Below are 15739 nucleotides of genomic sequence, written 5' to 3'. Positions count from 1 at the left end.
TTTACTGCTGTGCAACATCTTTTCTGCTTTGGAATGTCAAAATAAAACCTGAAAAAAAAAATGTAAATGCTTCACTGAGCTACAAACAATGAAAGAAGGTGTTCTGCCTGCCATCAAACCCCGCTGCTAAAATATTAACACAATGTAAATATTGTAATATTGAGGAAGTACACTGTGTCAGTACTTCCTGGCACCGCACAAGAGCTTCACTGTTCGCTTCAGTCCCTGCTGTTAGTTTTAAACACGCACAACTTAAACAAGGCATGTGAGCTTCTCCAGTCCTGGTGCGGAATTGCAGAGAGGCAAAATCCTACCGTAGGTTCCCTCTAGACTAAAAAACAAAGTATTGAAAAGAATTCTTAAACCCAAACAATTATGTGGATGTCAGTACTTTTGAGGCAAAAATATTCCACAGGGTCTTTCAAAAGTCCTGGCATACTGCTGCCAAACATGGAAAGATCTTTGGATATGCACTGTCCTCCCCTTCCTCAGGGAAGAAAAACAAGCTGCAAATGCCCACTGATGCCAAAAGCCTGAAAGCCCAAGTTATTCCTCATGGCAAAAGTCCCATTCCTCAGATTTGCCAGTTAAGCACATTACTTGCAATTGACTCTCTTTCACTTGCCTCAATAAGCAGCATGTGTGTAATAAGGAGAATGAAGCAGCTACTTGCCATTAGTAAGCCAGATGTTGCTATCAGATCTTAAGAAATGCTGTCTAGCTGCTGTAATTATGTATTGGTCACAGAAGTGCCACAGAAAAGCAGCACAGCTTGAAGAAACAGTGAGGACAGAGAATGACCTCTCTATAGAAAACAGGAAAACCAACTGGTCATACCTGCAAAAGGTCGGTAGACTTGCTCTAGGGAAACCTGGGGACAACCAGGAGAGTTCAGAGCAGGACTTCACTCTGCTGACTTTGGTTAATACAAGGCGAAATCCCACCACCGGCAAAGCCAAGGTGTCACCAGTTTCAATGGAAATAGCATAAAGCCTTGAAATCTGAAGTTACCACTATCTATGCTTAGAGGCCTCATTGTGTCACATACTGCAGCATGTCTGACAAAGGCTGTCCTTGTCCCACAGACATAATGATCTAAACTCAAACCAGCATAAAATACCATGGTAAAAAACCCTGGATGTGTGAAACATCTAATATTCCAAAAATGTCTAATCCCAGCAAAACTAGACCGGTAGGATTTCAAGAAATGAGTCCATGTTGTGTTATGAGACAAGGTGTAAACACTGCCTCATGCTACCACAGGAAATACAGGAAGTCCCAACTGTCACTGACTTCCTAAAATACGCTGAATTTGGTAAATCTAGTTTATTCCAGATTTGAAGAATCTGCTGCTCCTGAAGCTTTCTCACCTTTCACACATGTTCCCATGCACAAATGGGAAATAAAATGACTTGTACAGTGTCCCCATGTGCCAGTCAAAGTATCGGATAAGCTTTATTCTTGTGCATGCTAAGAAATTGCACTGGGGGTTAACACAGATTTTCCACTATATTTCAACTCACTCACAGCACTTCGTTCTGGAAGAGCTCCTTTAATCATTTATCCAGCTGTATCACTGTATTTGTATATGACGGAGACTAACACAAATCTCCCCTCCTCAGTGCTTTTTCACATGTCAATTTATCTGCTAAGGAAAAGCACTATGAACGCAACACTTAGCCTCTTTATCTTTCATCTTAAAAGGAGAGAAAAACTCTTGGGAACTCAGTGAGCAGTCAATATATGCAATGGGCATGAGAGTGCTGCAAAAAGTCTAGGAATAGGACATCATTCCAAAACTGCTTACTGTGAGAGGGGTGGTTCATTTGTTTGTTTTTTAAAGATAAACACAGTTTTTTTTTTCATCTGTTTCATGAAATATTATAGCTAAGATCCTTCTCCACTTCCATAAATGGATGTTTTTCTTACTCTCGGTGGGTGGTCTCAGAGTTTTGACAGAGGAACATCACAAGCTAAAAACATGGGATGCTACAGAGATAGCCCACCTGCAGTGGTGGTGGATGTGAAGGGGGAGAGAAGAGGTGATTGCAAAGGCCAAAACAGACTGTGGTGGGGGAAATCAAAGGTCAGAAATGTATTCACAGCCCTAACAATGGGGGAGCCCTGGTGAAACGAGCAGCCAAAAAACACAGATACATTAGGAAAAGGAGAGATGAAGAAAAGAGGCAAAAAAATCCCTTATGCTGTTATTAGATATTTTTTTTTTAAAAAAGGTCTGAATAAGAATCTCATACATAATGCTTGGTATTCCTTTTAGTGCAGTTAAAGCATTTTGAAAACTGCTTTCTTCCACATTTCTATTTTATGCTATTGAGTTTAACGAAACAAATCTTCCCTTAAAAGCTCTGGTATGAACCATATGTCAATGCAAACAACTGCTACGACCTTGTGTATTGTTTGGGTTTTTTACCTGTTTTCTACAAGGAAGTCTACCACGTATTTCTTCAGACAGTAGAGATGGGCATCCATCAGCCCTGTTCTGATGTGCATTCTGGGGTGCCTGGAAAAGAGAAAAAGGAAAATCATGGAGCTTTGCATGGCCATTTACAAGAGCTTGCCTTTGCACGTAGGTCAGTGGCTAGTGAAAAGTGTGCAAAGGCAGATTTGTTCCTTTACATCTACTGCTGGAATAAAGAGAACAGTGCAGGCTGCCATTATTGGACGGTGTCTATAAACTTACACCTGCTGGCCCTGGGCTGATCTGCTGTGAAAGAAAACACCTCCTCCAAGGAGTCATTACTCCTGCTACATCTTCTCATGTAAGTGGAAATTGCACATTACTGGGCAGGAAGCCAAAGTAATGGGCCCAGAGTGCTAAAAGTTACAGTGGGTAATGTCAGGGTACAATAATTCAAAGCTTTTGGCTAAGTGCCTGCCTTAATATGCAAGGCTGTGCTTGTTCTGCTAGCAAACACAACAACACTACTGTATTTTTTCCAACACTTCCTGGAGGGGAATAGGGGAAGGAGATGGGGTCTGCTCACCTTTCCTACAGTACACATTACAAATGACTGCCACAGCTCAACTACAAAGCATCTGCCTATCCAGCCCAGTGGGGTGGAAAAGATCAGAAAAGCTCTCACACATTGATAGGCAAACAACAGCAAATAGGGAAGTCTTTGCTTTCAGAGCAGTGGCAGGTTAATATTTCAGAAACTCAGAGATCTCCAATAGCTTCAATACTTTAAGAACCAAATTGTATATCATAAAGACTCATCAATTACTCCTATGCTCTTTATGGATTCTCTGCTCTTACGATAGCAGAACCCTTTTTGGAACCTGTCTTAAAGCAGATGGATATTTTATGCCAGTATTACTTTTCCTTCCACACACCTGTAGCCTCATCTGAGAGTGTTCTGGTGGTCTGAACACTCACCACTACTTCTCAGGACAGAAAAGCCATATTTAGATGGCTTAGAAGGTAAGAATATTTAGCTTGCATATTAAAAAAGACAAAACACAACAGTCAGGGACTACACTGGGCTGTACCTGCACTCACACTCCAGAGGCTATTAAGGACAGAAATTTTAATCCACACCTGAAATTGTCTCAGTTTTCATTTTTTCCTCCTTTGGTTTTTCTCCATTTTTCAGCGTATTTCTCAATTAATGCACTGAACTACCAAAGTATTTAAGTCTTAACATTTTATAATTGAGGTGGCTTTTCTCAAGCATATCATTCAGTTCAAGCTAAGCATATTAACTATAACAAATTCCTGAAGTCCCACTTGCAAAGGAAAGCTCCTATAATAGTAGTACGACACTTCGCAGAAAAGTATGTGGTACTAAAAAATGATCTATGCACTTTCAGTAGATTACTTCATTAACAAAACATGAGCTCACCTAGCAGTGCTCCAGTACTGATGCTATCAGTGGCCCAGATGTTGCTGTGGAAGTCAGCCCAAATAGCAATGTTCCTTATGCAAAGAGGTTAGGGAATCCACTAATTTTAATGAGGTCTTGCAGTTGGAAGTCAGCAGACTCCCTCCTGCTCTGCCTCCTGAGGATGGTTTCCACATTTTGTGTATTTATGAGGGGGAGAATTTTTATACCTTCTCTGAGGAAAAGAGCTCCCTTGTACTTATTTAACAAGTATAATAGTTTATTCAAAGGGGTGAAAGGGACAAATGGAAAGAAAAGAAGCAAGGATGCAAGCTGGGAAAATGAACAAAACAATGGAACAAGGCAAGAAATATGTAAAAAAAAAAAAAAAAAAAGGATGCAATATGGGAAGGAGAGGGGAAAATAGGAGGAAAAAACCCAGTTCTTAACTTGAAGATGACAAACAGGACACAGTTTCTTTAGTGCCAGAATGCCACGTTCTTCTCTCCCTACCCAAGATCTACCGCAATCCCCTTTAAACACAAAGCAGGGGAAGGCTGCAAGGGGCACATATCAAGCAGAAGAGGGTAAAACAAGAACTCCTCAATAAATGCCGGTTCTGCTGCCAGTGTCTGTGTGGCTTTCACACATCCAGTCTCCCCACCTGCGCACTGGAATAACGCTATTTAGCTACACCACAGGACACTGAGGATTTGAAGGCTGAAGTTTGTATCTGCATGCAAGTACTGCACCAAGCTTTTCTGTAGCTAAGCAACTTTATAAGAGTTATACAAAATCAGTGCAAGTGGATAGACAGTAGCACAGTGCTATCCTCGCTACAGCTCCATCACACACAAAAAACCCCCCACAAAACCCAGCCAGACAACAAGATGTACTGAAACACCACCCTGAGTTAGCTTTCAATGTAGAATATACTAACAATAATGGAACATCATGCTGGACAAGAGGGAGGTCCCACAATGAAAATCCTCTGAAGCACAGACCACCTAAGTGATTTGCAACAGAATAGTCCCATAGATTAATATTATAATCACAGCTTCAAAGGTCAAACAGGCAAGTTTGGGCACATGCATAAACAAAGCTGTGATTTCTGTAAACCAGACTGCAGGAGAGAATAGCCACACTAAACCAGACTGATAAGAGCACTCTATCATAACAAGCCACTAAAGATGATGCTAATTTTCATTGACATAATGCTTAAACCAGTTTATCTCCAGGTACAAGCAAAGGAACCAAATAATCTAACAGATAACAGCAAACTCCATCACCATTTCAAATGAGCATCTGGTTACTAATATCGAAAGCCACACTCCCTTCTCATGCCTCTGATCTCCCACTCCATCAGTTAATCTTTACAACATATGAAAAATGAGTCTGTCACTAGGAACAGCTGATACAGACAGAATCGAATAACAAACAATGCATGTGCTGAGAGCTGACGCACCTAAACTTTTCCCTCTGAGGGAGGTAATACAGGAGGCTTTTAATTATATCATCAAAGCAAGGGAGAAGGTACTAGGAGGGGCTGGCTGCAGATGGTTAAGTGTTAATGAATGCAGGGATGGGTGGTTTATCAAAAGAAAGACTGGATATGTATCTGAGAGGGTCACCGTTGAGACAAAAGTTGTAACAGCCATTGTCAGAGCTCTTTAATGAGCGAGGAATGTCAAATGTGAACCCTCAAAGAATCATACCAATTACTAAATGAACTTCGGTTCAATCTAGCAAATGTAATCAAGCACAAGTCATTAAAATACATGGTAAAACTCCCATTGGCGCTGCCACTATAGTGTCTATTATTGTCCGTGCTCCCATGCAAGGGAGGGGGCTGCTCCCAGTTGTAAGCCCTGTGTGTTATGTTAAGTGATGGCAGATTTTAGCCCTAATGACGAGGCATGGAGGGCTCCCTGGCAGAAAGTCGACAATGAGAAGGCTCAGAGAGATCTGTGGAGAAGTCAGGGAAAGATCAGCAATTAAAAGAGCAGTTTCAAAGAATGCAATTTAATGTGTAAAATTAGCTTTTATTAGCACATAATTCCACAAAATCCTGACTTGGGATGAGAGTGCATAAAGGTCTGCAAGAGTCCTTAGAAAGGTCTGTGCCCGTAATTCCTGACACGCCATTGTGAAATAATAAGCAGTACTAACAGGATTGATGCATGCTTCATACATGGCAGTGCTTTGAAAGTGGAGCCCGGAGCTTTTCTCTGCCTGATAACCCCTCTCAGGATTTCCTCCCTCAGGGAAATCAACCACTGATAGAGCAAACTTCCCTTGTTTAAAGGCAAAAAGAGGGACAATTGTTTCAACTGTAAACTAATTAAGAGAGATTACCACCAAGAGCTGGAGGTTCAAACCAGTCCTGCACTCCCACTGACAGTGTGATAATGCCAGGCTGGGGTCAAAATCATAAATCTGAAGGGAGCACACACAATGCTTAAAGCCAAAAAGCCTCTCTACTAAGCATGGGATATTGCCACATTAACCTCACCACCTCACAAATAAACTAGCTGAGAAAGAGAAATCCCATGGCCTCTTTCCCTTTAACTTCATACAGCTGTTGACAGAAAATATGAAGGTCTTTAAATAAGCTCAAGGACCTGAGGCTGTCTGTACTGTAACACTAATCTGGGCAATAACACAATAAAAATCCAATCATACCTGTTATTAACCTGGCTCCTGAACCAATATCTGAATTACATCCACCTGAATTATTAGTTAGTCTTCCTCCCCATCCCTCAAAACCAAGTAAATAACAGCATGCTAAATGTGAGCTATGCAGTCCATGCTCATTTCTTTTCTAATTAATTGCTTGTAGCTCACATAGTCCATGTAGCCAAACAGTCTACTGCATTCTTCCTATCCCTCACACTGTGAACTGTATTCTTGCATGAAGAAGCATGCCATCCAGTTCAAACACCCAGTGCTGACCCCTGACTGCCTGCATGGAGGTGGTGCTCTCACATTGATGCAGAGCCAGCATACAGATCAACACGAAGAGAAGTCTCACAGCAAAAGCTGCCAGACCACCTTTAATGTCTCAAGCATTCCTACTTTTAAAGGAAAAAAAAACAGTCTCTAAATCGCATTGCTCATTTACGGGACAGCTCTTGGCTGTAAGCTCGCTAATAATACAAGACCACTGTTACATTGGCTCTTCAGAAATCCCAGACACCTTATGACCTTAAGGTTTTTTTTCTTTTTCTCTCTCTCTACACAGTGCTTTTGGTCAAAAAGATCCCAAAGCACTCAGCCAAATGAATGTCCCCACTGTATCCCAGGGCTCCTTTGCCCACCAGTGAAATGCTGCCACCTCCGGGCTGATTTGCAGCAGCTGCATCAGTGCAAGCCGGGGCCCCACTGCAGGACCCCCTGCTCCTTTCTGCCCTGCACCCCTCCGCTGCAGGGCTCCAGAGGAGGGGGAGCACCGTTTAATTAGAGGGTGCTGCTCCTCAGGTGGTTCAGTACTGGCTATGAGGGATACCTAGGTGATGTGAGAGCGCTAGCATGGAGAGGAAAGGGAGAACAGAAAAGCGATAGCCCAAGATTTCAAGACAGCATAGGCTACTGCAAGGTGTCTTACAACATGACCATGACCTCTGTTTCCCAGTTCAGAAGCACCCCGTCGCTGTTTCCCTTCCTGCAGTTCTGTTACAACGTTAGAGAGACAGGGCAGCAAAGGTGCACTTTAATCCCTTGAGGAGCTGGCAAGCTCTGCCCAGAGGCAGCTCTGGTGACCACCCACTGATCCACAATCCATCCTCATGTTTGCTGCTTCTAAAGAGAAGCCACATCAGGAATGGGAAGTACTTTCCACATGAAAATGTTTTACTGATCTAGTGACCTAAGTTGCTTGAAAGCCTTCCGAATAATAAATATTTTTCATTCAAAACCTTCACCACATGCCATTTGTCTTTGTTGTATTATATTAATATACTCATGAGACTATAATACAAGCTTTGAACCTACTTCTGAGGAAAACATGCTGAAAACTTCTTGGTAAAGGGACCAACTTTTATTGAAAGCCAAAGATTAAATCATTTGCTCTAGTATGAAAAGTATAGGTTAGCAGTCAGAACTCAGGATTAATATTAGTTCAAGGTCAGTAATGGTTTACAATAAGCCAGTGTGACCTCCCGTAGAAGGAGTTGTTATCTTGGCACCAACACCGTACTTTAGCATTAACATCTCTCTTGATGCTGATGCTGAACAGCAAGAGCGCTGATGGCTGCACAGCAAACCCACCCGAAGACTTGATATAAAACGTATTCCTTTGCCTTGCTTCAGCTTCCCCATATGAAAATGAGACAACAGTTATTCCTCACCCACCCCAAGCCCGAGGAGTGCTCCCGGGGGGGGGGGGTGATGGCCACATCACTGGATGCACGTGCATCCATCCCCCTGGGAGCACGCCAGACACAGCTGCTAGGGAATGCGTTTCCCTAAACTTGGTTCTAAGGTTGTTCTCTCTGCCATGCTGAATGTTAACAGCTGTAGGAAATAACACTGGGGCCAGGCTCCCCACAACACCCCTGCTCCTTTTCTCTTTCCCTGCCACTGGAAAAACATATTTCATACTGGACACTTTCATACTAGATTCAAACTTGCTAGAATACCCCTACTGCCATGTAGAAACTGGGGAAGCAAAAGAGAGAGACCAAAATGATAATAAGTTCCGAGTTTGGTGTGAATAGAAGAGAATACACTGTGAAGGAGGGCGGGGACTGCCAGAGACATTATTAATAGGTTTTACCCTTGAGCTCTGGCAGCTACTTGTTCTATACACAGAGGAAAAGGATTAATCAAGCCTTGCACGTAAAGGTTCTTTCTGTGGGCTGCCAAAATATTTAAAGCAGTATATACAAAGTGTAAGCCTTATTATTATACACATTCAATGTAATCATCTTATGCTACAGTTAAGGCTGGGATGACAATAAAGTAGATTATTGTGCACTATAACCAATTCAATTCCAACACAACAGGACATGGCTTAGTCACTTGGTTCAGATCTGGTACTGGAGCTTATTTTTCTTATGCTGGGCTAAACTGTGATTTAAGAGATTTAATCAAGCTTTGGGAAATGCTTTCTTTGCTAAAGGAGGAGAAAGAACTCAAAGTCTGCACCTGGCAACCCTAATCACTTCCAATTTTCTGCTCATTTTGCTTCCTGGAAATTCACCTTAGTAAATAATTGTTCCCTAAAATAACTGGGGCCGAAAGAATGACAACACATAAGAGGAACAAGTTTTAAGCAAACATCTGAAGCTGGAGGATTGTACAGAGGCTACTGAAGAGCAGCAGCTCCTGCTGATCCCTCCTATGCCAGTTCCCAAAGGGCTATGCAGTAGACACATGATATATTTTCTTACATCAAATAATTACAGTAAATGCATGGGAAACAGCAAAACTAAATACTAGGTCAGAGCTGTAGGTCACTAGCAATATATAGCTTCAACACAGCAAGGCTGCCACAGTTTCTTTGTGTCACTGGCCTAGACTCAGCAGCAAACAAAACCAGTACTTGGCAGCGTGGCTGGCTGGTCACAGCACTGTCTGGTAAAGCTCCAGACCCCCCGAACCTCCCAGGTGAGGTGGGTTTTATTTAGCATCTATGATCTGCAAAATCTAGGAATTCAAGGTAATGGCATACCTCTGGACTACTAAAGCGCACAGGCAAAAAGAAATCCTCCCTCCCCCAGCCTTAAATTGCAAGTAAAAGCAGGAGGAAAAAAAACACCAAATTCAAAACAAGCACTGTGTTTCCTTTTTATTTTACATGGCCCAGGAGTAGGACAAACTGAGGCTGTCACACACACCTTTGGGTTTCCCACTGTGGCCTTCCAGGTACCTCATGAAAAATCACTTACTGCTCTAGCACCAGTTTATGTTAAAAATCCCTCTTTAAACCTGTTACTGTGCATAGGCCACACCTGATCACTCTGTTAGGCTCTTCACCTGAAGAGCGAAAGGGCTCTTATGACGGATGGTGTATGTTTACGAGTCTTTCTTTAGAAGATACTTGCATTCAAAGCAGTTAAATTTCATGGGACTGGAGAACAACCTGACATGACTCCAATAGCAGGTCACCAGGGTTAGAAAGAAGGAAGGGAGAGAAGAGAAAAGAATAATACATGTTGTGTGTTAGACAAAGCAGCATTTAGCTCCCCCCAGCACTTACAGTATAGGAAGTACAAATACACGAGCTTTGAACACAAAGATGGGAAAAATTCAAGTGTTACAGTTTAAATTACCAAAACCTACCCAAATCCAGCCCACATAGGATGTCTGCTGCAGTAAATCAGGCAATGCTCATTTCCTTCATCTACTGCAAGAGAGTTATACTTAGCTCCTGCTCCTCAAGGGCCCGCAGCTTCCTCAGCTGATGCTTTGACCCATGTTTCCTTTTGATTTCCCCCAGGAACCTACTGCTTCTGCTTCACTCACGATAAGCTTTTACAGTCATATCTATTCACATCTCAACTCCACCAAAACCTGGACACTGGCATCTGGCAACACAGAAACCATGCTTCACCCTGACAAGATCACACCAACCGCAAGTGTCAAATACTTAATCAGATAATGAAAACAGATTTATCTCAGGCAGAAGTTAAAGCGGGCACAGAACTTGGCTCTGCCACCACTGCAGAGGGAACCTGGCTGTGAGTGCCAGGATACAGGCTGCTCCACGTCTTGGCAATTCTGAATGGGTACATAGAAGAAAAATACATTTTAGGGGAAACTATGCTAAGGCAGCAGCAGCCAGACTTGATGAATTCTATTTTCCTAAAGAAAAACAGAGGGGATTTCTCCACTTGGCTACGCTGAAGTCATGACTCAGCTCATGTATCCAGATATAGAGTCATAGAATAGTTAGGGTTGGAAAGGACCTTAAGATCATCCAGTTCCAACCCCCCTGCCGTGGGCAGGGACACCTCACGGTAAATCATTATCACCCAAGGCCTCGTCCAACCTGGTCTTGAACACTGCCAGGGACGGAACATTCACAACCTCCCTGGGCAACCCATTCCAGTGCCTCACCACCCTAACAGGAAAGAATTTCCTTCTTATACCCAACCTAAACTTCCCCTGTTTAAGTTTTAACCCGTTACCCCTTGTCCTATCACTACAGTCTCTAATGAAGAGTCCCTCTCCAGTATCCTTAGAGGCCCCCTTCAGATATGCTCAGACACATCCTAGCCTGGATTTAAGGCAACATCAGCCTTGAGCCATGAGATTTCAGAGAGAGCTGTCAGAGCTTGGGACATTATCAGCGTTAGAGCACAGCCTGATTCTGCAGTGAAAAATACCACAAATAATAGGAACATCACACAAGAAATACAGAGATACTTGTTTTCTTTTCTAGTTTAAAAGAACCTATACTATTTATCAGCTAATATTTTCACAGTATCAAATAAGAACATTAAAACAAAGCCTTAAAGTTAGAAAATCCAGCATTCTTTCTGCAGAGCAACAGCAGAATTTAAAACCAAAGGAGAACTGAAGTCAGACTGAAGCCACCTGTAGACGCCTCTTGTGTTTTCAACCCAGAAGAACTTTATGATTAATTCTTCTAATGGCTAACTGGCATTTTACAAAACACCATTAGAAATACCATGGGATGAATGCATGGCATGGGGGTTGGAACTGGATGATCTTTAAGGTCCCTTCCAACCCAAGCCATTCCGTGAATGTAAGTACCAAGGGAAAAAAATAAAATAGGAAAAATCTATCATTACCACAAGAAGAGCTGAACATCCACCCAAAGTCCAAATTTGCATTTTTCAAACAAGTAATTACAGTGGCTACAACCACACTGGGTTAGGTTTTGGTCAGACCAGATTACTCATGACTTAAAATTTTCAGATCTGTTAATAGCTCTAACAGAAGTTGCTGCTTATTACTGTAAGAAACTGAGCTCACACCTAAATGTTTTCAGGAGGATGCTAAAGTTGGAGCACAACAGAATTAAGGCTGAGAAAGTTGGGGCTGTTCAGCCTGGAGAAGAGAAGCCTGCGTGGAGACCTCATAGCAGCCTTCCAGTACCTGAAGGGGGCCTGTAAGGATGCTGGGGAGGGACCCTTCATTAGGGACTGTAGTGATAGGACAAGGGGTAACGGGTTAAAACTTAAACAGGGGAAGTTTAGGTTGGATATAAGGAGGAAACTCTTTCCTGTTAGGGTGGTGAGGCACTGGAATGAGTTGCCCAGGGAAGTTGCGAATGCTCCATCCCTGGTGGTGTTCAAGGCCAGGTTGGACGAGGCCTTGGGTGATATGATTTAGCATTAGGTGCCCCTGCCCACAGCAGGGGGGTTGGAACTGGATGATCTTAAGTTCCTTTCCAACCCTAATGATTCTATGATTCTATGATTCACCCATTATTAGGAACTTGAGGTTGGGCTGGAGCAATTTCACTCCTTCTGGAGAGTGATAATATGGCAATTAGAATATTGTAGAGGACAGGAGAAAATCCTGGCAAATTCAGTGCAGTGAAATGGTGTCCTGCGTTCAGCAGTAGCAGTCATTTTTCTCCTTCCTAGTAGCTGGTGCAGTGCTGTGTTTTTGATTTTAGCCTGAGAACAATGCTGATAACACTGATGTTTTCAGTTGTTACTAAGCATTGCTTACCCTGATCAAGGACTTTTCAGTCTCATGCTCTGCCAGTGAGGAGGAACATGGGAAGTCAGGAGGAAGCAGAGACAGGACACCTGACCCAAACTAGTCAAAGGGGTACTTGGAGCAGTAGGCTGACCTTCTTCCCTGTGATGGTTACTACTGACTGAGAAACCCTAACAATGAAAGCAGTAGTACAGAACCGGTTCTACCACTGATCATGAACTGGTATTAAAAAATCAAGAATGAAGATGGCAACTGAACCCTGTGTTGCTTGTGCCTCCTGGGGTAGTGAGTTAAACTTCACAGCCTAGAAGCAATAAACTGCCTATGGCAAATAACAGAGTTCAGATGCCTCCATAATTTGCTCAGAACAGCTCTCTGTACAACAACCAGAATGGCAACAAACCCAGCCCTTTTCCTTTACAAGGCTAAACCCATGGCAGGACCATTTCCCCATCTTGAAACACTTATCCTAGCAGAAAGAGAAAGAAAATGGGTAGTGGGTGACCTGAAGATTATCATTTACAGTTTTACGGGAACCTCAAGTAGTATTAAAACAGAACAACTATTCCCTTCTTGCTTGGAAGAGAGTGGTACTATTCCTTCTGTGGTTGTGGACTGTTTCAGTATTATCCAACTGCATAAATGAAACTAGTGTCAAAATTAAGTTTTAAATGGCTTGAGGTTTATAGGAATTAAAGAAGGAAAAATTAAATTTGAAACTCTGCTTGTTTACTAGCACTAATTAAATATGCCAGATTTCTGGGCAAGCTTCCTAGCCTGTGGCTACTACGTTACTGGCTTGTAAAACAGTCAACAAGTGCATGAGTACAAAGAACAAATACAATAACAGAGATTTCGTCTACAGTCCTGCCCTTAGTTTATAAAGAAAAAATGTATTGGAAACAATCTGTAACTCTGAAGACCTGTGCTAGCCCTTTAGACTGTATCAGGGGCAGGTCTACAATGGTTGCTTTTGCTGAGAGCAGTTAAAAAAAACTAAAGAAAAATCAGAGACAGGTAAGCAGTATTAAGCACATCCAAAATGAACAGGAAGCCTTAAAAGACCAGTTTACCTCTACAAGTCCCATGCTTCTGGGCTCTGCTTTCAAAATGCTTTGCTATTAAAAATAAAAGGGAATTTTCGCACTTCCAACAGAAGTGGGTCTGATTATTCACACCATGGAAGCTACACTCCTCACAAACAGTAGCTTTTATTACTATATGGGAATTCACTAGCAAATAGGTTTATTCTGAAGACATGGATTTTCACACTGAATGAAAGCAAGGGCTATATCCATAACTGTACAGCCCATTTAGACTCTAAACTTTTAAGACAGGCAGTATCTTTGTGTTCTACATTTTAAAGCAACCAGCACAATGAACTCATAGTCTATGAGGAAGCTCCAAACAACCAGGAAAGAACAAACTAAAGCTGACCTCAGATAAAAGGAGCCTCTGGAGGCTGCTGATCTCAGCACACAGGTGAAATGAAACAGAACAAAATGCAATGGTTCCTGCATTATCCCAACTTAGGCAGGGGTAGGAGGAGGCGGGACAGTAAGGTCCCATGGCCTAAATGCTGCTCTTTGCACATCCTTCTTTCAGGACAAGCTCCCCATTTACTTTCCATGGCTGAAGAAGCCATTTTTACAAAAGCAGCAAGCAACTCTTAATGAAGAAACACTTCAGGACAATTTGCTGCTTTGACAGCTTTAAAATGAATAGCCTTTCACAGCAACTCAACTTAATGTGTGCTCCCACTGTACAGTAGCCTTGCTCAGCTTTAAGGAAACCAGGAATTATGCTTCAATAAAAATTCAGCCACGCAAATATTCTGCTATAAAAAGAGGCATAAACATATAACTCTCCAACTTCCAGAATCACGTACATGAGGCAAAGGGAAACGATATAAAAATAACTAGGTTTTTGTTTACATCTCAGATTTACAAGAGCAATTCCAGAAACTAAGTTCTTCCACAGAGGCATTGATTTAATTAGCCTGCATAGCATGCTTTATTTGCATTCATATCTCTGACGTACACTGGTGAAAAAGAAACAAATACACAATGGATACACACTAAATCATTCCCCAAACTTTTATTCTGTGCCCAGGTGTCGGGAAGAACTCTCAAACATACTTTCATGGGCTCTTCCATGCAAATGATCCTTTTTTAACATATACAAACTCCGTATGTTTTCAATTAAAAATATGACTGGATCGATTGGATCATGTATTCTTGCAAACCAGCCAAAAATCAAATACAAACTGAAGCCCTGAAGGAATTTCTGGAAGTACAAACCATAGAGCACTACAGTTCTACTTCTGGCATGGAGAATCACCTCTCCTTCTGTAATGAAGCTGGAAGTGACAGCAGTGCATAAAACCACACTGTCATTCAGCAGTGAAATAACTGCATTAATGAACAGTACTCAGAAATAAGACAGGTAACTGGTGAAAATCTCAGCAAGTCAGAACACAATGATCAGGTAACAGCAGGGCACTTGCTTTTTGATAACTGATAATCTCATATGGGTTAAAAAACTCCAATTTTGGATAGAATTTAAAAGCTGCCATCAGGCAGCCAAACTGGAAGTGCGGAGCAACAAACAAATGCAAGGATTAATGAAACATAAACATTGCTTTTCCTCCTTTATCCAGAGTACCATGGACCTGAGAAAGCCCAGACAACTGAAGTTCCTGCACCAGAACTGGCTCCTACCAAGTCCTTCTGGTATTTCCCCAGCATGCCCTGAACCCCACAGGACTGGCTTGCTCAGGAGCTGTGATGCGTGCCCAACTACACTGCTGCCAGCCCGGTTTGGCCCTGGCAGCACTTGTGTGTTAGCTCAGGTGCACTGCTAGGAGTTGTGCCATACTCATGCCAGCGTTTGTAAAGCCAGCTCATGTGCATGGAAGCAATCACCTATCTACGAATGTGATCATGTACACTCAGGAATATTGGCTTGTTAATGCAAAAGAAAACATTTTTCACTCTATGTCCAGTGCTTTTGTATCAAGAACTGGAGAATCAGTACATAGAAAAGAAATGAGAGACAGAGGAGTGATAAGAATAACAGCACATAACAATGTAACACACAATAAACTACACAATAATGCATTTAATACTACTGGGGTCCGACATGCAGAAATGCAAGTGCTGAAACAGAAAATCTAGGTTTAAATACGATCTGCAGCTGATGCTGTATGCAGTGCTACATCAGCTGCTTCCTGCAGGTCATTTTAACACATACCGTTCTCA

The 15739-nt window shown here is 42.2% G+C and overlaps 1 protein-coding gene across 3 annotated transcripts in view; it reads right to left on the bottom strand.

Annotated features, from left to right (window-relative positions):
* EIF2B3 (eukaryotic translation initiation factor 2B subunit gamma) overlaps positions 1-15739 on the bottom strand; it is a 104962-nt gene that overhangs the window by 51522 nt on the left and 37701 nt on the right. For all 3 annotated transcript variants that reach the window (XR_009743064.1, XR_009743063.1, XM_061451407.1), the window contains exon 6: positions 2432-2521. Coding sequence is in view for 1 of the 3 variants with exons in the window: in XM_061451407.1 (XP_061307391.1) it covers positions 2432-2521 (90 nt within the window). In the remaining 2 variants the exon portion in view is untranslated. The remainder of the gene's footprint in view (positions 1-2431; positions 2522-15739) is intronic.

Source organism: Pezoporus flaviventris, unplaced genomic scaffold (genome assembly GCF_033815535.1).
Source record: "Pezoporus flaviventris isolate CSIRO_AGI_PZ_B2104156 unplaced genomic scaffold, CSIRO_AGI_Pfla_v1 ptg000013l, whole genome shotgun sequence".
Classification (NCBI taxonomy): Eukaryota; Metazoa; Chordata; class Aves; order Psittaciformes; family Psittacidae; genus Pezoporus; species Pezoporus flaviventris.
This window is presented reverse-complemented; position numbering and strand designations above follow the sequence as displayed.